Consider the following 22,722-nt stretch of genomic DNA (forward strand, 5'->3'; position numbering starts at 1 on the left):
GATTTTTGTGCGGGAGTAACAAAACTTGGTCAATTTATTGATTTGTGTTCATAGCATGAGCTGGTTATCCATAATTGTGACCCCAGGGTTACATACTTGCTGCACTGGAAAGGGCACTCACCCAAAATAGTGTGCCAAACATTGAGATGAGAGAGTCATGGGTCAGGTTGGCCACATAGATCACAAATTCGGTTTTACGGCTAATGTATTTGTGCATGTTGTTAGGACTGATTTTCTATACTCTGGCCTGGTGGACAGATGTATAGAAGGCCAACCTATCTTGTGACAGGGGCAACTCTGGGAAGCTGTAGCCAAACCAGTTTAAGGTAGCAGTGACAGGAGGTCTAGGCTGAGTTCTTCAGAGGGTTGAGAGTGTAAAGGGTCCACAATGAGGTCACACAATGGGAGTCACAAATTGCACTTCGACAGGGTGTATAAAAATACAATTATTTAATTATGGCCAAAACACACTATAAGAAAATGAATACAAGCAGGTAGACTTATCAACCAATACCATCAAACTAAAATACATATATACAGTCCCAGGTTCAAATGCAAAATACAAATCAACATACTCCTGCAAAGGAATGAATAGGTAAGTATCATACACAAAAAGGTCCACAGAGATGATCCCTAGATAAAATTGTCCAATCCTAAATTGTCTGGGGCCTTGTGCCCTATTGTTCAGGATACAGTTGACTGAATTTAGGATGCAAGAAGAAATTTAGGTAGGGTCTCTGGGGTCCAGTGATGGATTCTTATAGTCAGGGTTCAATGTAGACAAGTGCCCAAAATGACCCCAACAGTCAGAAGTCTTGCCAAGGCAAGTAATGGCAAAGCTAATAGTATAAGACATAGGATTATTATAAGCCCATTGACCTATAATGGGAGTATAGGTTAAAAGTTCTGTAACACACCCCGCTTACTCCGAATCTTTCCAAGTCTTTGTTGAACAAAGTAAGGGTGTCCTGCCTTTCTTTTCCTGCCAGAATCTGCGGTCCTCGATTTTCAGGGGTTGCAGGTTCGAGTGATTTTCCGGCTGGAATCTTTTGCTGGTGAAGGACTCTCAGTGAAGAAATGAAAAAACCAATCATGTAGCACCCCTCTTGGGACTGGACTCGTGTCGGAAAAGCAGGTTTTGGACAGTGCACGCTGCGCATATCGATGCAGCAGGACTCAGAAGCCGCGGTCGGCGACGTAGTTAACCCGGTAGCCCAAAAACGAAGCTGGTCAGCCACAGGATGATTTCCGGGCACTTCCGAAGGCGGTTTCTGTGCTGGAAACCGAGTAGACTTCGAGAATGGATGGTCCCTCCAGTCCTGGGGTCCTAGCACCTACTAGGCAAGCCTACTGAAGATCACGGTGCAGACAGGGCTCCACCAGGACTGCAACAGAAGTTGCTTGCCAGGCCTCCTTCAGTTAGGTTTCAGGTTTCTTTGCGGGTCTTATCAGCTGGACAGGATACTTGGCTCCTTCAGGTTCTTCCAGGATCTCTGAGAAATGCATGCAGGGGTCCTCTTCTTATCCTAAAAGCCAGGTAGGAGTTGAAACTCCCACTTGCCAATAGCAGAACTAGCCCACACACGCACCCCACAGTGGTCCAATCGGGACCACTGGTGGGAACACTCATGCATACCACTCAGACACACAGAAATCAGTATGTAGATTGGGACCAGAATGGCCCAGCCCGCATCGTGCCTGCAAACACACAAAGCCCTCCAGTAGCCGACCAAAAGCTGCTACTTTCCTGGGCACTGGAAGTCCTTATAAGGATCTTCCTGGACTCTGAGGCCAGGAAGAAGGCTAAACAACAAGATGCAAAAAGAATGGGTGAAAAACCCTGTGGCACGGCCATGTTTGGCCAGTAGCCACAGTCAGTAGCCAAAACGCGGTAAACGCGGTTAAGCTAAAATGAAATTCCCCAAAAAGTGGGGAAATTTCACTGCTGCCACCATCTCATCTTTTAAGCACATCTACAGTAACCAAAAAATCCTTAGCGTGTTAGTCTAGGGCAAAACAAAAATGCACGCCATTGCACTGCAGTGTCAGCTGCTTTGTGCAATGATAAAAAGTTACCACAAGTGATACAAAAGTAACCACAAGTTGCAACATCGTAACACAACTAGGGGAAATAGTGTTTCCCAGTACTGAAAACCTTAAGGACCCATCAGTTTCCCCATAACATGTGAGCAAAGGCCAGTGAAGTGAAGCTTAAGGCTTCACTGTACTGCAAAAGGTACAGGTCAGATTAAAAAATAAAAGCAAAAAGTTTGGGGGTTCCATAAAGATGGAAGGAAAGGTGCAGTAAAGAGAATCTTTCCTAACAAATGTTATGGTTCCTCCAGGAGACTACCACTGACGTGAGTAGAGAAGTAATGTAAGTGAGCTATGGGTTTATAACTTCTGTGGTAATCTGAAAACTACTGTATATATCTGTTGGCAAATACATTCCCTCCCTCATCTTATATACCTGTGTATTTTATCTTTAATATAGAATTTAGTTGTATTTTATTATCTCATGCAATTTGTTTTGGCAATCTTTGGCTCTGATTTTAATAGTGAATTTTGACAGCATGTTCTAATTATAAATAATGTTTAAGTTAGGGAACTTATTTGATCATCAGATACAATAACCCTACAGCGTCATCAGCAACATTAGGCCTAATTTTGATCTGCTGTGTAGCATCCACAATTTAACAAATATAAATAATATGCGTTGTAGAATCAACAATACAGCTTCTAGCATGAGCCACCCACAGGCCTACCCTGCTATGTACTACGTAATATACAAGGCCACTCTTACATTGATGATTATCATTTGCAATAACCCACACAAAGTCACATGACTGTGAACTATCTTAACACCCACGGACTTACCTTGCTTTCACTGGCACTGCCACAGACGTGAGTGTGATTGTACTCAAGGTTGAAGGTGTGTGTTAGTAGACGGAGACACTGAAAGAGAAAACGATGCATAATATAGTTACAATGTTTGGCCTCTTTACCCATTGTTTTGTCCTCCAAAACTCCTTAATTAATTGCTTTGGTATATGAAGATCCTTGAACCATTTTTCTGACCCTTAAAGGTCTGACCTGACAAACTTATTTACACATTCTCACTTTAAATAGAAATACTTGATATGGGACTATGCTCCATATAAAACCTTGTTCCATTGTGCAGTCCGTTGAAATGTCTTGCTCGGTGCGATCTCACCTATGAAACTTCTTGATCTATAATTCTGCTTAATAACTATCCTATATCTAGCCGTGGTATGTATAATACCCTTCCATTCATCAATGTGGCTCATGGCCCATGGCTCTGATGTATAAAAACGAATTAATTTGACATTTAAAATTCCCTGCCCCACAGTCAAATTGTGAAACCAGTCTCTCACTAATTAAACACATTAAAGCCTCAAGACATGTTATTCTTCTTTACACAAACGAAAATTATCCATCACCCTGGCCCAAGAAATATTCTAAATGCATCAGTATTATGTGGGTAACTTAAGCCCAAGTCGTCTGCATCATCCTGATGTACATCTCTTCTAAGAGTGTAGCTTTGCCTCCCTTCTACTCTATCACACCCCTGACCCACCTCCCCATCTCACGGGCTCCATGTCTGCCCCACCCCTTCCCTTACTTCCCTTAATAGCCAGCAGTAGCAAATATATTGCAGAATGTTCTACTGTTGGATTATTAAACTGTCTACGCCTGCTCAATAATTCATGTATTTTTTGTAGACACCCTAGTAATTCTCGGAATGTGCATTGTCCGCCAACACTTCCCTTCCTATCACCCCCAAAATTGGGATTAAGCGAGTTTGTCAACTTCACTCAAATGGTGTATTGAGATTACATGCAATAGTTTACCAATAGTTCTTCATCCCATCTTCAAACATTACTTTGTCAAGAATGAGTCCCCTTTTTAACAGTCTGAAATTTCTTATTCGTAATATTGTGAACAATTGTCAGTACACGTGGTACACAAGTTAAACATGCCATGGGTTACACTTGTGCTGAAAATTGAGAAAGTAGACATTACTAAGAATTTCAATGTTGACAAAAAAGAATAACCATATTGAGCAGAGATACAAAATGTACAAGAAAGTTAGGACAATCAGACACAAACAAATGGATAAGGTTTAACAAGACTAAACTAAGGAAATGTATCAAATGATGATGATAAAAGGGCGCTTGAAGACTGGATAAGGTACAGACATGGGGGCTGATTCATGGAATTTGTGCGCTGAAAAACAGGGATTTGTGTGCCATTCTGCCCGCAAATCCCCATTTGTTATACAGGGATTTGCGGGCAGAATGGCACACAAATCCCTGTTTTTCGGCACACAAATTCCATGAATCAGCCCCATGGTTTTTAATTAAACTATAACAATGGATATATTCTGTCCCGATTCATAGAATCCAGCGCAGAAAAGGTGCAAGCGCTGCGTGCTGAGAAGGAGCGTGCACCATGCGTGCGCCAGCCATGTCACAAAGAAACAATTGCGCGGCATGCGTTTTTTCCTGGATTTCCCGAGTCCTCACTAGCCGTGGCACAAGCAACATCAAACAGCGCCAGTAACGCCCCCAACACGCCCCCACGTGCAGTAAAGAGCTAGAGAAATGCCTAACTCGTCGCAATCCCCCGCGCCATCCCTGGTCCAGCATACAGCTCCCCTGCCCCAGCCAAATCGTGTGAAAACTCGGTGCGGACGGGGTACGTGCAGAGTTTCCACACGATTTGGCTGGGGTGCGTCCTGTGCGTATCCCGGACGCAGCACAGCCAAATCACGTTGGAAACTTTGCGCGTACCCTGGACACACCCCAGCCAAAATCGCGTGGGAACTCCCACGTGTGCTCCGCGATACACGCACAAATCCACTGGAAGCTGACCCCTCCTGACAGTACAGCCACACCTCAGCCCACATCACCCGTGACCACACCGTGCAGGTAGCCCACACCACATGGGACCCCCCATCACCCGTGACCACACCCCCCAGGCAGCCCACACCACATGGGACGCCCCCCAGTTCCCATCAGCTGTGACGACACCATGCAGGCGGCCCACACCACATGGTATCCCCCATCACCTGTTACCACACCCCGCAGGCAGCCCACACCACATACCCCCCTAACCCCTATTCCCCATGACCATACACTGCAGGCAGCCCAAACCACATCAGACACTCCCACCCCAGGCAGGCCCTGTGCCGTGGGACACCCCCACCCCATCACCCGTCACGGCAACCTGCAGGCAGGCCCCGTGTCGTGGGACACCCCCACCCCATCACCCGTCACGGAAACCTGCAGGCAGGCCCCGTGTCATGAGACACCCCCATCACGGCAACCTGCAGGCAGGCCCCGTGTCATGAGACACCCCCATCACCCATCACGGCAACCTGCAGGCAGGCCCTGTCATGGGACACCCCTACCCCCATTACCCGTCACAGCAACCTGCAGGCAGGCCCCATGTCATGGGACACTACCACCCCATCACCTGTCACGGCAACTTGCAGGAAGGCCCCCCATACTCGACACCACCTGCATGATGGATGCTGACATAGTGACACAGGTTCACTCCAATGATGGTGTGTTCATGAACTTGCGTGCTGTGTAGTGACCCCACCCTTAACCACCTCCTCAGCAAATATACAGCAAACACCAAAAAAAAACACACATGGCCCACAAGCTTCTGTGTCCCAGCTGATCACACGCAATTGCATACTACAACCATATGCCAACAGTCACATTACAAAAGTGTATGTCAAAGTGAGGGCCAGCATGCTATGTGACAAAGTAATGTCAAGAATCCACATGTACAAATACTCACACTGTGACATAACACAAAGCACACTAGATATGTGTCAAAGAAACAGACATTGCAATGGCGTGTCATGGCATGAGCATCAATGAAAACGCATCACCTGCACCAATAACCCCCTAAACACACAAGTGATTTGCAAAACTGGATGTCCAACTACCAGAAACACAATGAAATTAGCACAAACACATGCTGGTGATGCTCAAAGCACGCCTTATACTTCAACCGAATTTGGTGCCAAAATAGTAAACATATCATACTCACATCACTCACCCAACTCACCACCCTCACAAACACACAGAGGCCCAATACACATTCATGCTGCACATGTGCAATCAAACGCCAACACACAGTGCACACTCGAACTACACCCAAACACCCATACACTGCTCATGCACACCAGACCATGCCCCATGCAAATGAATGTCCAACATGACACATGCCTGCATGTGTGCACACACATGAACAACATAGGTCATCATAATGGACACAGAACAGAGTAATGAAGCGTCAAAAGTTTCCAAAAATGGGCAACCAAACAACACTTGGATAAATGTTCTGAAAATTATACTCATCTCCATGAAATAAATAAATTGTGCATGAAAATAAACCAAAAGTAATATTTTCCAAATGAAAACAAAAAAACAGTGTCCAGCCAATTAGTTTTATTTAGATACATTAGTTACATTGGGTTGCAACGTTACAGGTTACATTACATGAGAAGAGGTGCATAAAAAATTACATCTTAAAATAGAGAAGAAAGTTAAAAGAGGGGGCGCAATGCAGAGCGGTATGCAATAGTCTTAGCGGGAGTACAGTCAGTTGAACAGCCATGTCTTCAGGTTTCTGCGGAAGGTCCATTAGGCCTGTTCTTTTCTGAGAGTAACTGGCATATTGTTCCAAAGTTTGGCTGCCATGACCGGGAAGCTCTTGCCCCCTGCTGAAAGGCGGTTGAACATGGGGGTCTTCAGGAGTTGAGAGCTAGACGATCTCAGAGGGTGGGCATGGGTGTATTTCTCTGCACACCATGGCAGGTAGGTTGGGCAGTGTTAGAGAAACAATGGTGGACCAGGGATAATGTCTTGAATTTAATCAGTTCCCAGATGGGCAGCCAGTGTGTAGCTCTCCTGGTTTCCGAGTTATGGTCCAATTTGCAGAGGCCAATGGCCATTCCGAGGGCATTATTCTGGATCATCTGAAATTTACTTAGGTTGCGTTCGGATGTGCCGGTAAATAAGGCGTTGCAATAATCGATCCTGGCTCCAGTGATGGCTCTTGCTATTGTAAGGCGGTTAGGAGATGAGAGGAAGTGCCTGCTGGCATGAAGCAGTTTGGCCGTGTAGGCTGCTGCTGAGGCAATTGAGTTCACATGCCGTGAGAAGTTGAGGTTGGCATCCAGGTAAACACCCAGGGTTTTGGCAGTGGTGGAGGCGGTGATTCGGTTACCATCAATAGTGAAGTCTTTGTAAGTTGGATCAATGTTATGCAGTGTGAGGATTGAGCCGACAATGAGGATTTCCGTTTTGTCGTCATTGAGACAAAGTTGGTGGGTGGCCATCCAAATTTGAATGAGCTCATAGACGGCGTTTATGGTTGCTGAGTCCTGGGCCTAGGATCCAGAGAGTGGGATAAGATGCTGCATGTCATCAGCATAGTTTGTGTATGAGATGCCTAGTATTTCAAGGTGGTCGAAGAGGGGTTTAGTGTAAATGTTGTAGAGAGGGGGAGAGAGGTAGGAACCTTTGGGGACTCACAAGTGACAGGAGCAGGTTTGGCAGAGGATTAGTTCATGAAGACACAGGAGGATCCGTTGGTTAAGAAGATCTCACCCAGTCGGAGGCTGATAGCCAGAAGTTAGCTGTTGAAGTGAGTTGAGAAAAGAGGATTTGGTGGTCTACCAAATCAAATGCTGCAGAGTGGTCTAGCATCATCAGGAGGGCCGGTTTGCCAGTGTCTTTGATGCATCGATTTGTATTTTCAGATCTAGTAGGGCAGTTTCAGTTCCATGCTTGGGGTGGAATCCTGATTGGCGAGTGTCCAGAATATGGTTTTCCTCTAGATGTTGTTGGACCTGGATGTAAGCAGCACGATCCAGTATCTTCAGGAGGTAGGGAACTGGGGTAATGGGGCTGTAGTTTGTCGAGATGGATGAGTCTAGGGAAGGTTTTCTGAGGAGCGGCAGGACCCATGCTTCCTTCAGGGAAGTTGGCACTGAGTTGGTGGATAAGGATGCATTGATGATGGATGTGAAGAGGAGTATGAGTGTCGCAGCACAGTCTTTGATGATAGGCACTGGGCGTCACCTTTACAGTGTGATGGTTTGAGGCTCTTGAGGATCCTGGAGAGGTCCATGTCTGAGACGGGGTGGAAGCTGAACGGGGTGTTGGAGTGGGACAGTGATGGGATCAGTGCTGTGGGCGGTGGAGGTTTGGTGAGCATGGTAATTTACTTGGCAGTGATTTTTTCTTTGAGGGAATTGTTCTTTGCAGTTAGGGCATCTTGACCTTTTTCGCACCACGTGCTGTTTACTGTCTGGTCTGGCTGGTGTGTGCAGGAGATTCGAGTTCACGGAGGATGGTGAACAGTTCCCGGGAGTTGGATGAGGCATTACTAATTCTAGAATTGTAGCTTTTGGCTTTGGCAGCGTGGATTTCCTTTTTGTAGTGTTTGGCAAGGGAGGAGAACAGGGCTTTGGAGGCAGCGGAGGGTTCTTTTATCCAGGCTGTCTCGGCAGCACACCTATTGCCGTGGATTTCAAGGAGCTCAGGAGTGAACCAGGCATTTCTTTTAGAGGATTTGGCTTTTCTGAGTTTGAGAGGGGCGAAGTATGTTGACTGCTTGTGGGACAGATAACATGTAGAGGTCAACCAGTGCTGCCAGGTCTGTTACTGAGGGTGGTGGGTGCACCAGGGTGGAAAGTAGCGATGCGAGGTTGGTCAGGGCGAGGTATTTGGTGCACCAGGCCATGGATTCAGGTTTGGCAGGGTGAGCTGGTGTGGGGTGTTCTGAATGAGGGATTTTGATTGCTATGATGAGTTGGTCTGACCATGGGCAGTGGGAGGTGACGGGGTGGGGATGTTGCAGTTGAGGTCGCTTAACCAATCTAAGATGCGGCCTTGGTCATGGGTGGGCTCAAGAGAGCGTTGTGCGAAGCTGGCATGAAGTTATATGTCAAATTATAAAATAGCAAAATAGAATAGGAAATGAACCATACACAGCAAGTTCTTCTAGCAAACAGTGGTGCTGCAATAAATCCAGATTTCAATTTAGAATGTTTTTATGTGATTTGAATCTAAACAGTACAGAATGTACCTACCAACAAGCACAGTATACAACGTATAGTTATTATTTTTGTTTTCACAAAGATTACAAAAATAAGTGAAAATCTGTCAGCATCATGGAAGGGAGACCTCAAATAGATTTCACAATTCATTATTTGTCAAATAAACTATTTTGAACTAATTAAAAGATCATTTTGACATATTTTTAAGCAATGAAGGGCCAACTGATGATACTTTTGCTGCAGAAGTTTTAAAGTTTATGCCAGAATTGTAGTTAATGGCTGTGTGATGGGAAAGACAAAGTCAAGCCAATTACATAAAAAGGTCACTATTGACGTAAAGCTGTCAACGCACAAACCCCCAGTTTAGAAAGTGTAAGGAAGTAGAATTACTTAATTGATGAGAAAATGCTTGGGTGTGGGGAAGAGGGATGACGGTGAGGGAGTGTTAATGAGTCAATGGTCCAAAGATCCTCTCTTTGGTTCTCTGATGATTTACCAATGCTCCCCAACTTTGAACAGTAACTCTCTTGATGAGATTGGTATGAGGGAGTTTACTTTTGACCCACACTGCACAGTTCCTTCCTTCAATAGTTTCTTTACTGCTACTTTGCCGATGGGAGACCACCCCCAACATCAAGATTAGAGTTCTTTCCCCCAGTGACTTTATATCCATCAATGGGCCAAAGGAGATCACTTTCAATGTACAGATTACAGTCTCTTTCACTAGTAACCTTGTCTCTGCTACTGGGCCGAAGGCGATTACTCCTGATGCACAGATTTCAGTTTCTTTCACCAGTAGCCTTGCCTCTGCTCTGGGCCGAGGGAGGTTACTCCCAATGCACAGGTCAAAGTCTCTTTCACCATTAGCTGTATCTCTGCCACTCGGCTGACGGAGATTGCCCCTGATGCACACAGGGAACAGTCTCTTTTAGCAGTAGCTTTATCTCTGCCACTGGGCCAGGGGAGATTACTCCTGATACACAGATTACTGTTTCTTTCACTAGCAGTCTTTCGATCTGCCACCCCTGTATTTATAGCGGGTCTCCCGTGCCTCCCTTCCTTCTTCCGGACTGTGGCATGTCACTGGTTCTTCCTGGGATTGGAGTCTGTGTTGACGGCTGCTCTGATTTCTCTGTTCTGTTTCTGCTGTTCCGTGATGGCTTTGTGGTCCTCGTCTGGGCATGTTGCCGGCGTAGTTGTTGGAGCGTACTGTCCACTTTGTTGAGGTAACGCCATTGGTTCTCCACTCTGGTCTTACAGTCAGGTCTGCTCCTGCTAGACCCCCACAGGACTCTCTCCGCTTGGTGCCGGCATCCTCCGTTCTGCAGTCTGTCCTCCGGTTTGCAATTCCCGCCTGCGGTCTGTTCCACACCTTCTGCTGTTCCCAGCTGGACTCGATACTTTGCTAAATCCATTGTCTCTTTTATTACAATGTTGCCAGTTCCTCCCCAGTGGACTATCAGAATGCTTTATCACTTTCAAAGGGTTGATCTTCATGCCTCCTCAGGGCCTCCTTGTCTCAGTACTTGAGTAACCTACTGTGTTACAATATAACATGTTGGCACTATAAAGAGTGTTATAAGACTGTGTAGCGTAGCTTGGGGTTTCAGATGCAACGGGTCAGGGAAGGGAAACACAGGATGAACATCTCCATCACCAAGAGGTGAATCCTCCCCTAGAACATAATCCTGCATGTTACCACCCCTAGGGGTACCACACTAGCCTTACAGGGAAGGTCTTCCTCCTGGTGAGACGCAACATCATCCAATGATTTGTCACACTTGCCCCGCCTACATATGTTTCCTCTAGCATTTCTTATTTTTCTAAATTGCAGACATGGACATTTTCTTATGATCTGCTTTGACACAATACAAAGCTTGTTATTGTTTGAAGGAGGTGGGAGGAAAATGCCAGAAGTCATGCATATGATACTACAAATATATGAGGTCAAGTGTCTGGGGGGCAAAGGGGCGCCTAGTTGGGAGCTGGAGCAGGTTAATTGGGTTTGATTGGTTACCATGGGATGTTGTTAATTTTCTTGCAAAAACCGATTATAAATAAACCTATCCTATTACATGAGGATAATTATGCCACCTGAAGTGAGACAGAGACCAATGGAACAATCTACCTGGCCAGGCCAGGATCCAGGAAAAGCAGACCCATTGGTCCAAGCCAGAGAGAGAATAGTTTCTTTGATCCCTGAGATTTGCCACAGAAAAAAGATTAGACGAAGGTATGGAACTGCAAGCAGAATAAAGGGGAAACTCTGGTTCACTATTTAGAGAAGGTGGTTTTCACACAGCATTCTGCCATTACCAAATTGGATGAGGCTTCTCAGGAAGCTATAGCCAACTCCTTTGTTAACGGGTTGTTTACAAAGAACAAAATGCAACTTTAGAATGTTCACATTGGAAAGTAGACCAAACCTTTGGTGGAACTAGTGGTGGTTGTGAATCATTGCATCATGTGTCTAGAGTAGAAGGAAGGAACATTTTGAAAACAAATGTATGACTTTACATAGGTAGAGCTTGAAGAGTCAGGTGCAGGGAAAGATACAGAATATGGAGGCACTGGTGAAAAGGGGGGCCAGAGCCCAGAATAGAGGTAGCAGTGGCCCTTGAATGAGGCAAACCACATAAGAGGTGGTAGGTGGGTGGTTATTAGGGAGAACCAACCCAACAAGGACAGCAGGTTTAACCTACACAGTAGGGACAGTGAGGCCTGCCAAATCAGGCAATACAGTGTAGTTCAGTAGATCAGCAGCAACACACAGACTGGCCAACCCCATAGGGACAACAGAGGTCCTCACATAACACCATGTTTTGCAACTATTGTAAACAGACAGGACATTGGAAAATGAGCACCCCTAAAGACCACAGAGACAATAACCACAAGAAATATAGGACATTTTGATTTAAGGGCCTCCCCCTTCTTATATGATATGGTATTTATAACACCCCTGTGCACAAGTGTTTATAGGCACCACAAGGCAAAGGAGGGAAGACAGAAGTAAGACATGACAAACGATCCTAGTAGGCCTTGTGTCATTCGGATCGTGCAAGTGCGACAACGAGAAGTGCAGGTGGAAGTCAGAGGGTAGGGAAAAGTGTGATCAGGACTGCATGACTGAGTAAGAGCAGCCAGGGCAGCGTGGCTCTGGGTAAGTGCAAAGAGGCAGAGGGGCTGTAGGTGTTACAGTTACAGCCCCTACGTGCATGTTAGGCCAGGAGGCAGTGTAAGGAAGACTGGTCAAGGAAGAGCCTGGTACACAGTGAGAAAGTGATAAAAGGTAGAATACCTCAAAGTAGGTGAAGCTGGAAGTGGGTCTTTTTGTCAAGGTCCATGATGTGAGGAGAGAAGAAGCGAGTCGGGGATGACACCAAGGTTTTTTCCCTCATAGAAAAGCAAGGGTAGAGAGCCCAAGGAGGGTGCCCAGAGAGAGAGGGAATGAAGGAACAAAGGTACCAATGAGTAAGATTTCTGTCTTACTGGCATTAAGGCAAAGATTGTTGGTGGCACACTAATCCTGAATCGTGGAAATACAGTTAGGAATGTGCGAGGGAGGAGAGGAGGCTGAGGGAAGCCTGAAAGAGAGCGGAGTGTCATCCGCATAACACTAAGTTAGAAGAGAAGGAGGAGATCAAGTGGACCAAAGGGGTCGGATAGACCTTGAAGAGCCACAGTGAGAGGATAGAGCCCTGGGGACAACACATGTGGAAAGAGAGGTAGTGGAGAAAAGGGACCCAAGTTGGACCTGGGAGGGTCGGTCCAGGTGGAAGGAGATCACGCCAGGGCCTGATCCATGATGCCCAGGTTCACACAGAGTCCGTTGATCAGGGTGGAATGATTGACTGTGTCGAAAGCAGAAGAAAAGTGAAGGAGGATGAGGACAGATGGAGAGCTGGAGTCAAGATTAGTGAGCAGATCTTCCCGGGTGTTCAGGAGAGAAGTTTATGTGCCTCTGGCTGCTCTGAAGCCAGACTGATGGTCACTGAAACAACCAACAGATTCAGTGTGGAGAGTAAGCTGGGAGATGGACAGTTTTTCCAGGAGTTTGCCCAGAAAAGCAATGGTTGAAATTGGGCTATAGTTTTCCGGTCAAATAGGATCGGCAGAAGTTTTATTTAGGAGGGGGTGCACAAGGGAGTGGCTGAGGAGAGAGAAGAAAGATCAATTGGTGAAAGAATGATTGCAGAAATCGGTCAAGGCTGGGACAAGGGTGGCAATGTGGTCCTTGATGGTTCTGGAAGAGCACAGGATCACCTGTTTGGATGACACCTTTATAGATTGGACTTGTCTCTAAACATCATCAGTTGCTATTAGAGAAAAGGAGGAAAAAGGGCAGGATGACCTGAATTTTAGTGGTGAAATGAGAAGCTAGGGCATTACAGAGGGCCTGGGAGGGAACACGAGAGGTGAAGACTGCAGTAGGATTTTGGAAAGCCCATTGAACCTAGCAGACAAGGGTGGTCCATATGTTCAGTGAAATGTAGCGGGAATGACTGTATCATGCATACTGGACACAGGAGCCAATATGTCACGCCTACACATGGATACCTTCCTTGTTGTGCCTATGTCCAAGGAGACTTTTAAGGCTGTTGGCATATCCAACACTTCTATCACACACCCAGTTACCTAGTCCTTGTGGCAGGTGAGAAGAAGGATGCAGACTCTTGCAAGACATTTTTAAAGGCATCTTTAAAAAATAAAAGATAATGCCAATCTTTCCCTACTTCTATGGGGTGTTCCCTAGATAAGAAACTAGCAAAGGGGCTCAGCAGTCATCAGTGAATGTCTTGAAAGAATCTGTCGGCCATCCAAACTAACCCTAACTGACCATACCACTAACATAACAACTAAAGACAGGACAATGACCCCCTTCTCCTGGGTTTTGCTTACCAAAATCTTTTATTTAATTGCTGATTTTTAAGTAGTCTCTTGACTTTTTTGATCAGTTCATTCAGTTCTCTTAATACTTCCTTATGCTTTGGTTTCTTCTCACAGTGGGGTTTCTTTGACTCCAGACTACTATCACTTTTCTTATAAATGGTTTTAGTTTATCACTATTTTCTTTTTTTCTTTTGTTTTTAAATTAGGTTAAAAGTTCAATTCAGAACTTTTACCCATCATTACACATAATAAATCCATTATTAAAATATACATTTCATTGGTTATAATCAACTTTCACAAATATACAAAGTAACATAACTAATTGATATGGGAAACTCCTAAAGCGAACAATATAAAAATAATTCATTAATATCTTTCATAAAATATTTAAAATCTATGATAAAACATATTTCACAACAGCTATTGTTAGTGATGTATTTTGGCCACTTAATAAAGTCTCCAACCATTTCTCTTGAGGAGGCAATCTATATTCTGCTTTAAATGTATCAAACAAACTGCTTCTTTGCCCCTTCATGGCCCTGAAATCTTCTAGCTAACTTTCCAATGTTTCTCGCGCTAGGTGACAAAACCTCCAGTGTGCATCATATTGGGGATCTTATGATCGAAGTTGCCAACACATCTTGAGTAGAAATCACATTAAACCTAATTTAAAAAAATGTATTACGAAGGTTTAAACATGGAAACTTCCCTAAATACTTAGGCAATACATTAAAAGCTTTGTATTCTACCAACATGTTTTTAAATACTTTATATTTATGACATGCTGCCTGAGTAGGAAGCCAATCTGCTATCCAAAGTTTTGCCTTAGCTTTATTGGGATTGGTCAATAGGAGATCCATAGAAATGTCTGCTTCTTTCATAAGAAGCCAACAATAATTTTTCCAAGTTTCAATCACTCCATCCCCAGAGCTTTCCCTTACAATTTTAATTTTATCAAAACCAGGGTGAGAGGTAGCCAACCAACATTTTCTAAAAAGAGAAAGACCTTTCCATACAGTTTTATCCTGCAAAGAAAGAAGTCCCGACTCATAACGAATTATTACAATTGTCGCACTCTTAGGGAGCGGTACAATCGCTTCCAAAAGATTCCTTCAAGATATTGGCACTTCAATATTTGTGAATTAATTAGGGAATCTGCACCACAAGTAATAATTGGAACTACCTTCTGCTTATAAAACATAAGTACAGGACATAGGGAATATTTGCCATATTTTTTAATTAATTATGGAATATCGCACGGCTAAGGTTGCCATTAGCAAAATCAGCTTCTGCATGTGAGTACTTTCACCTTGCTTATTATTATAGCAAATTCCTAAATATCGATAGTCTTGTACTACAAGAAGAGTCTTACTTCTCAATGATCAATTTGAGCCTTTAAAGTTTCCCTTCTTAGTGGGTTGAATTTTCATCACATTCAACTATGGGATGTTGATAGTTAAAGTATTGATTGAAGCATATGTTGAAAGGGCATCTAGCTGCCTCTCCAAGCCAATAGGAGTTCGATCTGTCAACACCAAGTCATCGGCTTCTTTAAAACCAATTTTAGGAGGGAACGCTCAAGCCACTTCTAGATGCAAATCAAGATCTTCTGGAAATAAGTTAAAAAGTGCTGGAGACAAGGGGCAACAGTGTTTCAATCTTCTCGAAATCGAAATAAAGGGAGTAAGATCTGCCTGTTGGTTGAGGAGAATAGCAATGTTCATATCTGTATACATGGCTTGAATTATCTCTAGTAGTTCCTCTGGGCAGGCTCATGCTTTTAACTCCTTCCAAAGCGCACCTCTTGGGATGCTATCAAACCCTAACTTAAAATCAATAAAAGCCAAATATAAAGGAGTTTTTGATTTAAAACCCCTTGTTTTAAAAAGACCCAATAAAAAACAATTAATTGATGTGCCAAATCCCTTAACAAATCCGGACTGGTTAGAAACATATACTTTTGCAGCTAAAATCCAGGAATTTCATTTGGTTAAACCAGCGATGCAAAAATGTTCCCTGGCGGGTCTAAAAGTGCTGCTGGGCGATAATTTTTAGGTAAAAGACGATCGCCCTTTTTTGAAAATTGTAATAATAATCGCTGTCAACCAAGACTGCAGGATTTGTTTGGCCACAATAATTTGATAACAAATTAGAGTTAAAATATCAGTCCATACATATAGGTTTGCTTTTAACATAGTGTTTGATAGCCCATCCAGACCAGGTGCTCTTGAGGAACTACTGCAATTAATTAACCTCAAATTTCTTCTTTCTCCATTACCATTGGCAGGTCAACCCTTTGATTCTACAGCATAACAATCATCATTATATAGATTCATGCAATATGCGGACCAAGCTGCTGGAGATATCAGGTTAGTCTGGAGAGCTATTTGTGGTGTTTCTCGCAGCTTAAACAGCCTCCAAATGTCTGCCTTATTACTAGATCCTATGGCCCTCAACGGATGCTTCAGCATCCTAATGTAAAATTAAGGACCTGGGGCATCTTAACCACTGGGAATATTTGTTTTATCTTTAATCTTTGGGCCACATAGGTCAACCAATTTACTTTCAAAGGATTACTTATTTCCCTTCTCATTAATCTTTTCCTGGCCACTATTTACCCATCATCTGTATGTTTATGGGTGTAAGCTGGCCTTATATTTAGAGGTAGTAAATAGGTGCATTACACTAAAGTACATGTCTTTAGGCCATACTACTCGACTCAAGGATAGATGGTATACTGAATTCAAAGTACAAAGGAAAGATTGCAGCTTTAAAGTGTCCCATCTCATCCGATTACGACCCACAGAAACTTGAAGATCAAAGGGGTAATTGTCTCCCCTGCTTCAATTTTTTGGAAACCACCAATTTGAGGACATGGCTGCATGGTCACTATTCAAAGAAAAAACTTGTCATGTCCACCAAATTATGTATAGCCGTAGATGAGACAAACATATAATCGTTAATAGCCAGCTGCGTATTACGCCTCCAAGCAGGCTTGGCTGGTGTGTTGCTTTTGGTAGTACCATTAACAGGTCTCTTGAGTCCATTAAAGACAATAAGGCATCACATCTTTATCTAGCTGCTAAGCTTCTGTTGATTTGGGGGCGGGGGAATGCTCATCTAAATTTTAACACATCACATTAAAATTCCCTCCTATTATAATAAAAGACATGGGGCCTCATTACGAGTTTGCTGGTCTGGTAACAACGGTGCTGGGAAGCCTACTGGCACAGTTGTTACCGGACCGGCACACTCCGAGTCTGCGAGCGGCTGCCGTCCTGTCAGGTGGGATGACACCCACTCGCAGACTTTCACGGTAGCACCGTGCTACCGTTATCCCCATTCCCATTGAGTCCTTTGAAACTCAACGGGGGATTGGGGATTAACATTTTTCCGGCGCCTGACATCCAGGAACACCGGGGTCATAATCCTCTGGTGTTTCCAGGAAGCCAGGCACCAGAAAAAAATCAAGAGTCCGGCAGCAGCCTGCCACTTTTACCGGCATGGCTACCGCCGGACTCGTAATGAGGCCCATGGAATCATCCTGTAAACAATTATCTAAAATGTCTGCTAAACTCTTTTAAAAAGGCTCCAGCAGATATGCTCAAGGATTCTAGTATACGTTGCAAAGTACTATTAACTCGTGAGTAAAAATTCCCCCCTCTGGCCAAGAAAGCTTAGTTAGTGGGATGTATGGATTAGATGCCATACATTCTTTCACAGATAAAGCTATGGAGTTCCTCACTACATTCAACAGACCCGAGATTGATCTACCTCTTGCCCCTTTTATTGCAGGGGTCAAAAGGACTGTAAAACTGTCCATGAGTGGTGGGGGGAGGTAAACCAAGTTTAAAATGACATCTTATTTCCCTACCTGTTCCACACCAGCCTGTAAAAGATGAGAAAAACCTCTTGTATTCCATGATAACAGGGAAATTAACAATTTTTGATCTTGTTCTAGTTAATCTTTCGGGTTAACATTTGCTAAAATTCCTGGCAGCCAGGACTACGCATTAGGGGCTTGCAACAATGAGGGGCGTCCATTACACTCTATGACCTGCCAAAGCACCATATCATTTACAGCTTTAGTGATTTGTAAAATGGGATAAACTCTGGGCGGGCCACTGTCCAAAGAAGGGACTTCGAGATTAGCAGCAATAGGGACCAATATTTCACCCTGGTCCACCCCTTTAAGTCATAGCCCATTGGTAGAAATAAGGGGTGCATGTCCAGAATTAAGTTTAGTATCATTCTTGAGCCGGTATGGAGCTGTCCAGTCTTTCTTTGAGGATAACCTCCACTTGTTCAATATCGACAGATTGTACACTTCGAAGTGAGGGAATTGCCCCTATTTACTTAAAAACATTAGAGCGATTCAAAATCATTGGTTCTAATGATAAAGGTAATCGTTCCAGTAATAGACAATTTAAGTCTTGACCAATGTCAGCTCTAATGGTGGGTAGATGATGAAATTTGGTATCTGAGGCCTTCACCTGATGATGGAGACAATCTTTTTTGTTACAAAGTGTTACAAAGTAAAGTGTCCCGGCTCAGGACCTAACCTTTGCACTATAGGAAGCAAAGCGGGGACATTAAATTGTCACCATTAATGCATGACGCGTCACTCCGAGAAGAAGATACATGGTGGTGCAGACTGGTTGCAGGCGAAAAAACTAAATGGGCAACCGCGGCTGTAAACATTTTGGAGGCAGCTCTTAAGCGAGCATCAGAGCGTGGGTCCGCACTTGGTCCCATTTAACAAAACCTCCACGATGTGGTTCAACATTTCATCTTTTCTCTCCTTATGTTGCACTGTTTTCTTTTTCTTCTTCTTCTCCTTTATTTTCCAATGGTCCTTATCTGTTCTGCAATTTAACAGTTTTGATGATCCATTCACATCTGACATATGGGACGTGACTTCTTGTAAAAATCAAAATTTTTCTTTTGATTGTAGACAAGTATAATAAAAAAAAAAAAAATATGCAACTGACTGTTTCTGTGCTAGTATTAGGTAGATTGATTTGCACGGCATTACAACCCGAAAATAAATTAATATTTCTAATACTGGAGGTAAAGCCACTGGGGGATTGCCCAGAGTGAATGGTAAAGAAGTTGGATATTGCAATGTTGGAGACATTTGGGTCAATACAGTAATTCTTGGAGGAGAAGAAGTCATAGTTCATAGTTCTTGGAGATGTATCCACTGGGTGATGAATACGATTCATTAGAATGTACATGTTTTCATCATATTTAGGCGAGATCGGTGACTCGACCGATGTCACGTGTTGTCTAAAATGCTGCGCCTTTTTACTGCAAGGAGGTAATAACACTGGCACAGTCAAAGACCTTAAAAACTTCCTGGAGCCTCTAGAAGTAGATCTCGGAAGTTTTTTTTTTACATTTTTGAATTTCTTTCTTTGTTTAGCAGCCCCCGCTGCGAATTACTATTCCAATAAAAAATTGGAGGATGAGGAGAGGCTTCCCCTTGAATCTCGGTTGAACCGGTGCTAGGAGATTGGGCCAATTTCAGATTAGAATATTGCAATTGAGTATTAAAATCTTTCAATTGTAAATTAGAGACTTGCACCTCGTGTATTTCTGACAACTCAGGTCGAGGGCTAACAATCTGTGAAGGTGGATCAAGGAGAACTACCTATCCCCCGTCACCAGAGTACCCAACGATATTTCTGGACCCAGCCGTGGTACCAACTCACTGGGGACCAAATGCTCATTGCTTCTCAAAGACGGTGAGTAACCTTGACAGGAAGCTGTAATAAACCCCTCAACAGAAACTTTGTTCAAAGTGCAGATAGTATCACAGACTGATCCGACAATTTGGCATTAATAGCCTTGTATAACTTTTTCATTGTGGTAAATGCAAAGTTCAAGGTCAGAATTGAAGACAGTGGCATAATAGGTAAATCTTGATCCCCTTGCATCGATGGCTGAATAGGTCTAGATGGATGACCTGAAAATGTCAAAAAGAAGCTCTCAGAGATAGATGACGATTCAGCATGCAATTCAGGTGACAAAGATAACTGATTCACCAATGATTGAGCGTTACCCCGTTCCGGAGGAATAACAGATGAATTCTAATTGTATGTAGAAGTAGCAAGGCTGCTGCTATTTTCCCTAGAGAGTCTACGACCTGGATATTCACTAGAGACAGTGTTTTATAAGTTGTCCCTGACACAGGGTCAGATTTTGCAGTGGCCAAGACCATTGCTGAACCTGATATAACGTCTTTGAAAACCTCTTGTAGGGGTTTAGAGGTATTTTGTTGGGGGATTTTTAAGGGGGAAATGTTATAATTTTAGGAGTCGATGTAGTCGGGCAAGTGTCTTTCTTTGATATCGCCATGGGTGTGGGTGGTAATATAAGGGCACTCGCCGGAAAAAATGTTATCATTTCAGCATCTCCCCCCTGATCAGAAACCCTTTGAAAAACCAGAGTGTTGATTCATAATAGGTCAATCTGTATGTGATGCTAGGGGGAGAGACTTCACATCCACCTTATTTAGTTCCTGAACTACTGACGGCAGGCAGAGTCTGTCGACTCCTAGTGCATTGCATAAGCCATTGCGCTCCTATATAGTTTACAAATTCCAAATAACAGAGCAGCAAAAGCAGTAGGATGAGAGAGGAATTTAGCCAACACAATCCACTATCTGCCTTATCTGCCTTTAGACTACCTCAGACTGCCACTTCTGCTCTGCCACTTCTGCGCTGGCACTTCGCGGCCAGGGTGGATTTAAGTATTGCCTTCAATTAAAGGGCCCAGACCACAGTGTAAAGGAGAGGTGCTTCCAACGTCTGGTGTTCTGAACAGACAGCCTCAGACTCCCAATTCTGCTCTGCCACTACCACACCAACTCTATTTTCTCTTAAAGCTGTACACTTTTCCTTGAGGACACTTTCTTTACTTTGACGAGTATGAGTACTCTTATAGCAATTGTCCTTCACTTCTCCTGGGTTCACGGTTATCGTCTCTTTTTCTGGACTTACGAAATGTTCTTATAATGATTCCCATTCACTTCTCTTGCTTTCTCTGTTATTGTCTCTTTATGCTGACTGAGATGAGTATGAATACCCTTGTAATTATTCTCTTTCACTTCTCTTTCTATCACTGATACGGTCTCCTTATCTTGACTGAGACGAGTATGAATATTCTTATAATGATTCTCTTCCTCTTTTCCATATTTCCCGTCAACCTCAGGGATAACGTCACTGTGGGTTATTTTTGTTCAGGTTGGATTCTCCTCTTTGCCCGACCGACTTTTTATTTTCCTTCAGTCTCTTGTTCTTCGTATCTGCATCTAGGGTGGCCTTCTAGTATCCAAGGTACTGGGACGTTACGCGGTTCCACTACGGGTTCATCGTGTTCACTCCGTCACTCGCTGGTTCTCTCACTCCCCAGTTTCCAGGATGTGGTGCATCCAGCACTTCTGTTTCGGCTCACCAGACTATTTTGAACTCATGGGTTCTTTGGAGTTCCCAGTCTCCTCTGGTTTCAGCTGTGACAGAGTGGTTGACTCTCCCCAGCGTAACTGTCTCTCTCTCTCTCTCTATCTCTCTCTCTCTCTCTCTCTCTCTCTCTCTGCTTCCTGCAACCTCTCATCCTCCTGCTTTCTCCTCCTCATCCCAGTTAAGTGACATTTTCCATGTAGTGATATCCACATTTTCTGTTTTGCAATAACACATCCTTGTTTCTTCTTCATATACATCCTGTAAGAATATGTCTGAAGAGGTAATATTGGAAGGATATTTAAAGAGTTCCTCACAGGAATTGGAATCCTTGTCCCCACAGGGGGAGTCTTTCCTGGTGAGGTTCAGCTTGCTTCGACCCCTAGGGAAGGTGTTGCGGAGCGGGCTCCCCTCTCTAGCCTCACGGGGGGCTCTGCTTGCAGAGAAGGGATGAATTCCTGTGATTCCCCACACCCCTCCAAATCACCCTGGGGCCCATTGCTAACTGGCATGCATTTCCTTTGACCCCTACTGTACCAGTGGATGTGCTAGGAAGAATTCTGCTGTGTAAGCTTAGATGCACTATTGATTGTACTATAGATGGAGTGTTTTTGGGTGTGCCTTCTGCTAACACAGAGCTGTTATTGCTACTGCTCTGGTAGAAATGGTGGAAGATCCAGAAAAAGAGGGAAGTGATGGCCAGAGGGCTTTAAGGCATTGTTTGATGCCATACCCATTTCCTTATAGCTTTCTCATAACAAGGAGGTGGGTTACATTCACATGCCTGAACCCATTAAGATTATAATAGATCTGTTTTAGAGGTTGCCCCGTATTCCACAATATCCCTTGAAGCCCAAAAGTGAGTTCGGTATCATCCAGTAGCTGAATCACTCCTTGGTCAGGGAATTATTGCCCCTCTAGTAGACTGTGTAACACTTAAATATTGCCTCTGAATATGCCTGAGAAAATCATCTTATCGTTTTGTCATTGAGAGCTGTTAATTCAGTAGTGGTCTCCTCATAACCATTTGTGCAAAACCAAGCCAACATTCTTTCTTACATTCCCCCGATGCCACCCATTTTACAGTAGTGGACCTTTGCTCTGCATTCTTCTCTGTTCCCATAAATAAAGATGGTCATTACTTTTTCACATGTTCACATAAAGGAGTCCAATATACCTGGACTAGATTATCCCAGTCCGCACCCTTTCTTAAAGCAGCTAAAAAAGGATCTAGATTATATACGGCTGCCTGGGAAGTCTGTC

At 43.9% G+C, this 22,722-nt stretch overlaps 1 protein-coding gene across 7 annotated transcripts in view; it reads right to left on the reverse strand.

The window, feature by feature from the left end:
* The window catches only part of KIF1A (kinesin family member 1A), a 4,129,412-nt gene that overhangs the window by 1,003,150 nt on the left and 3,103,540 nt on the right, over positions 1-22,722 (reverse strand). For all 7 annotated transcript variants that reach the window (XM_069618139.1, XM_069618143.1, XM_069618141.1 and 4 more), the window contains one exon: positions 2,878-2,955. In XM_069618139.1, the coding sequence (XP_069474240.1) occupies positions 2,878-2,955 (78 nt within the window). The remainder of the gene's footprint in view (positions 1-2,877; positions 2,956-22,722) is intronic.

The sequence above is a fragment of the Ambystoma mexicanum genome, chromosome 10, assembly GCF_040938575.1.
Source record: "Ambystoma mexicanum isolate Mex_15411 chromosome 10, UKY_AmexF1_1, whole genome shotgun sequence".
NCBI classification, from domain to species: domain Eukaryota; kingdom Metazoa; phylum Chordata; class Amphibia; order Caudata; family Ambystomatidae; genus Ambystoma; species Ambystoma mexicanum.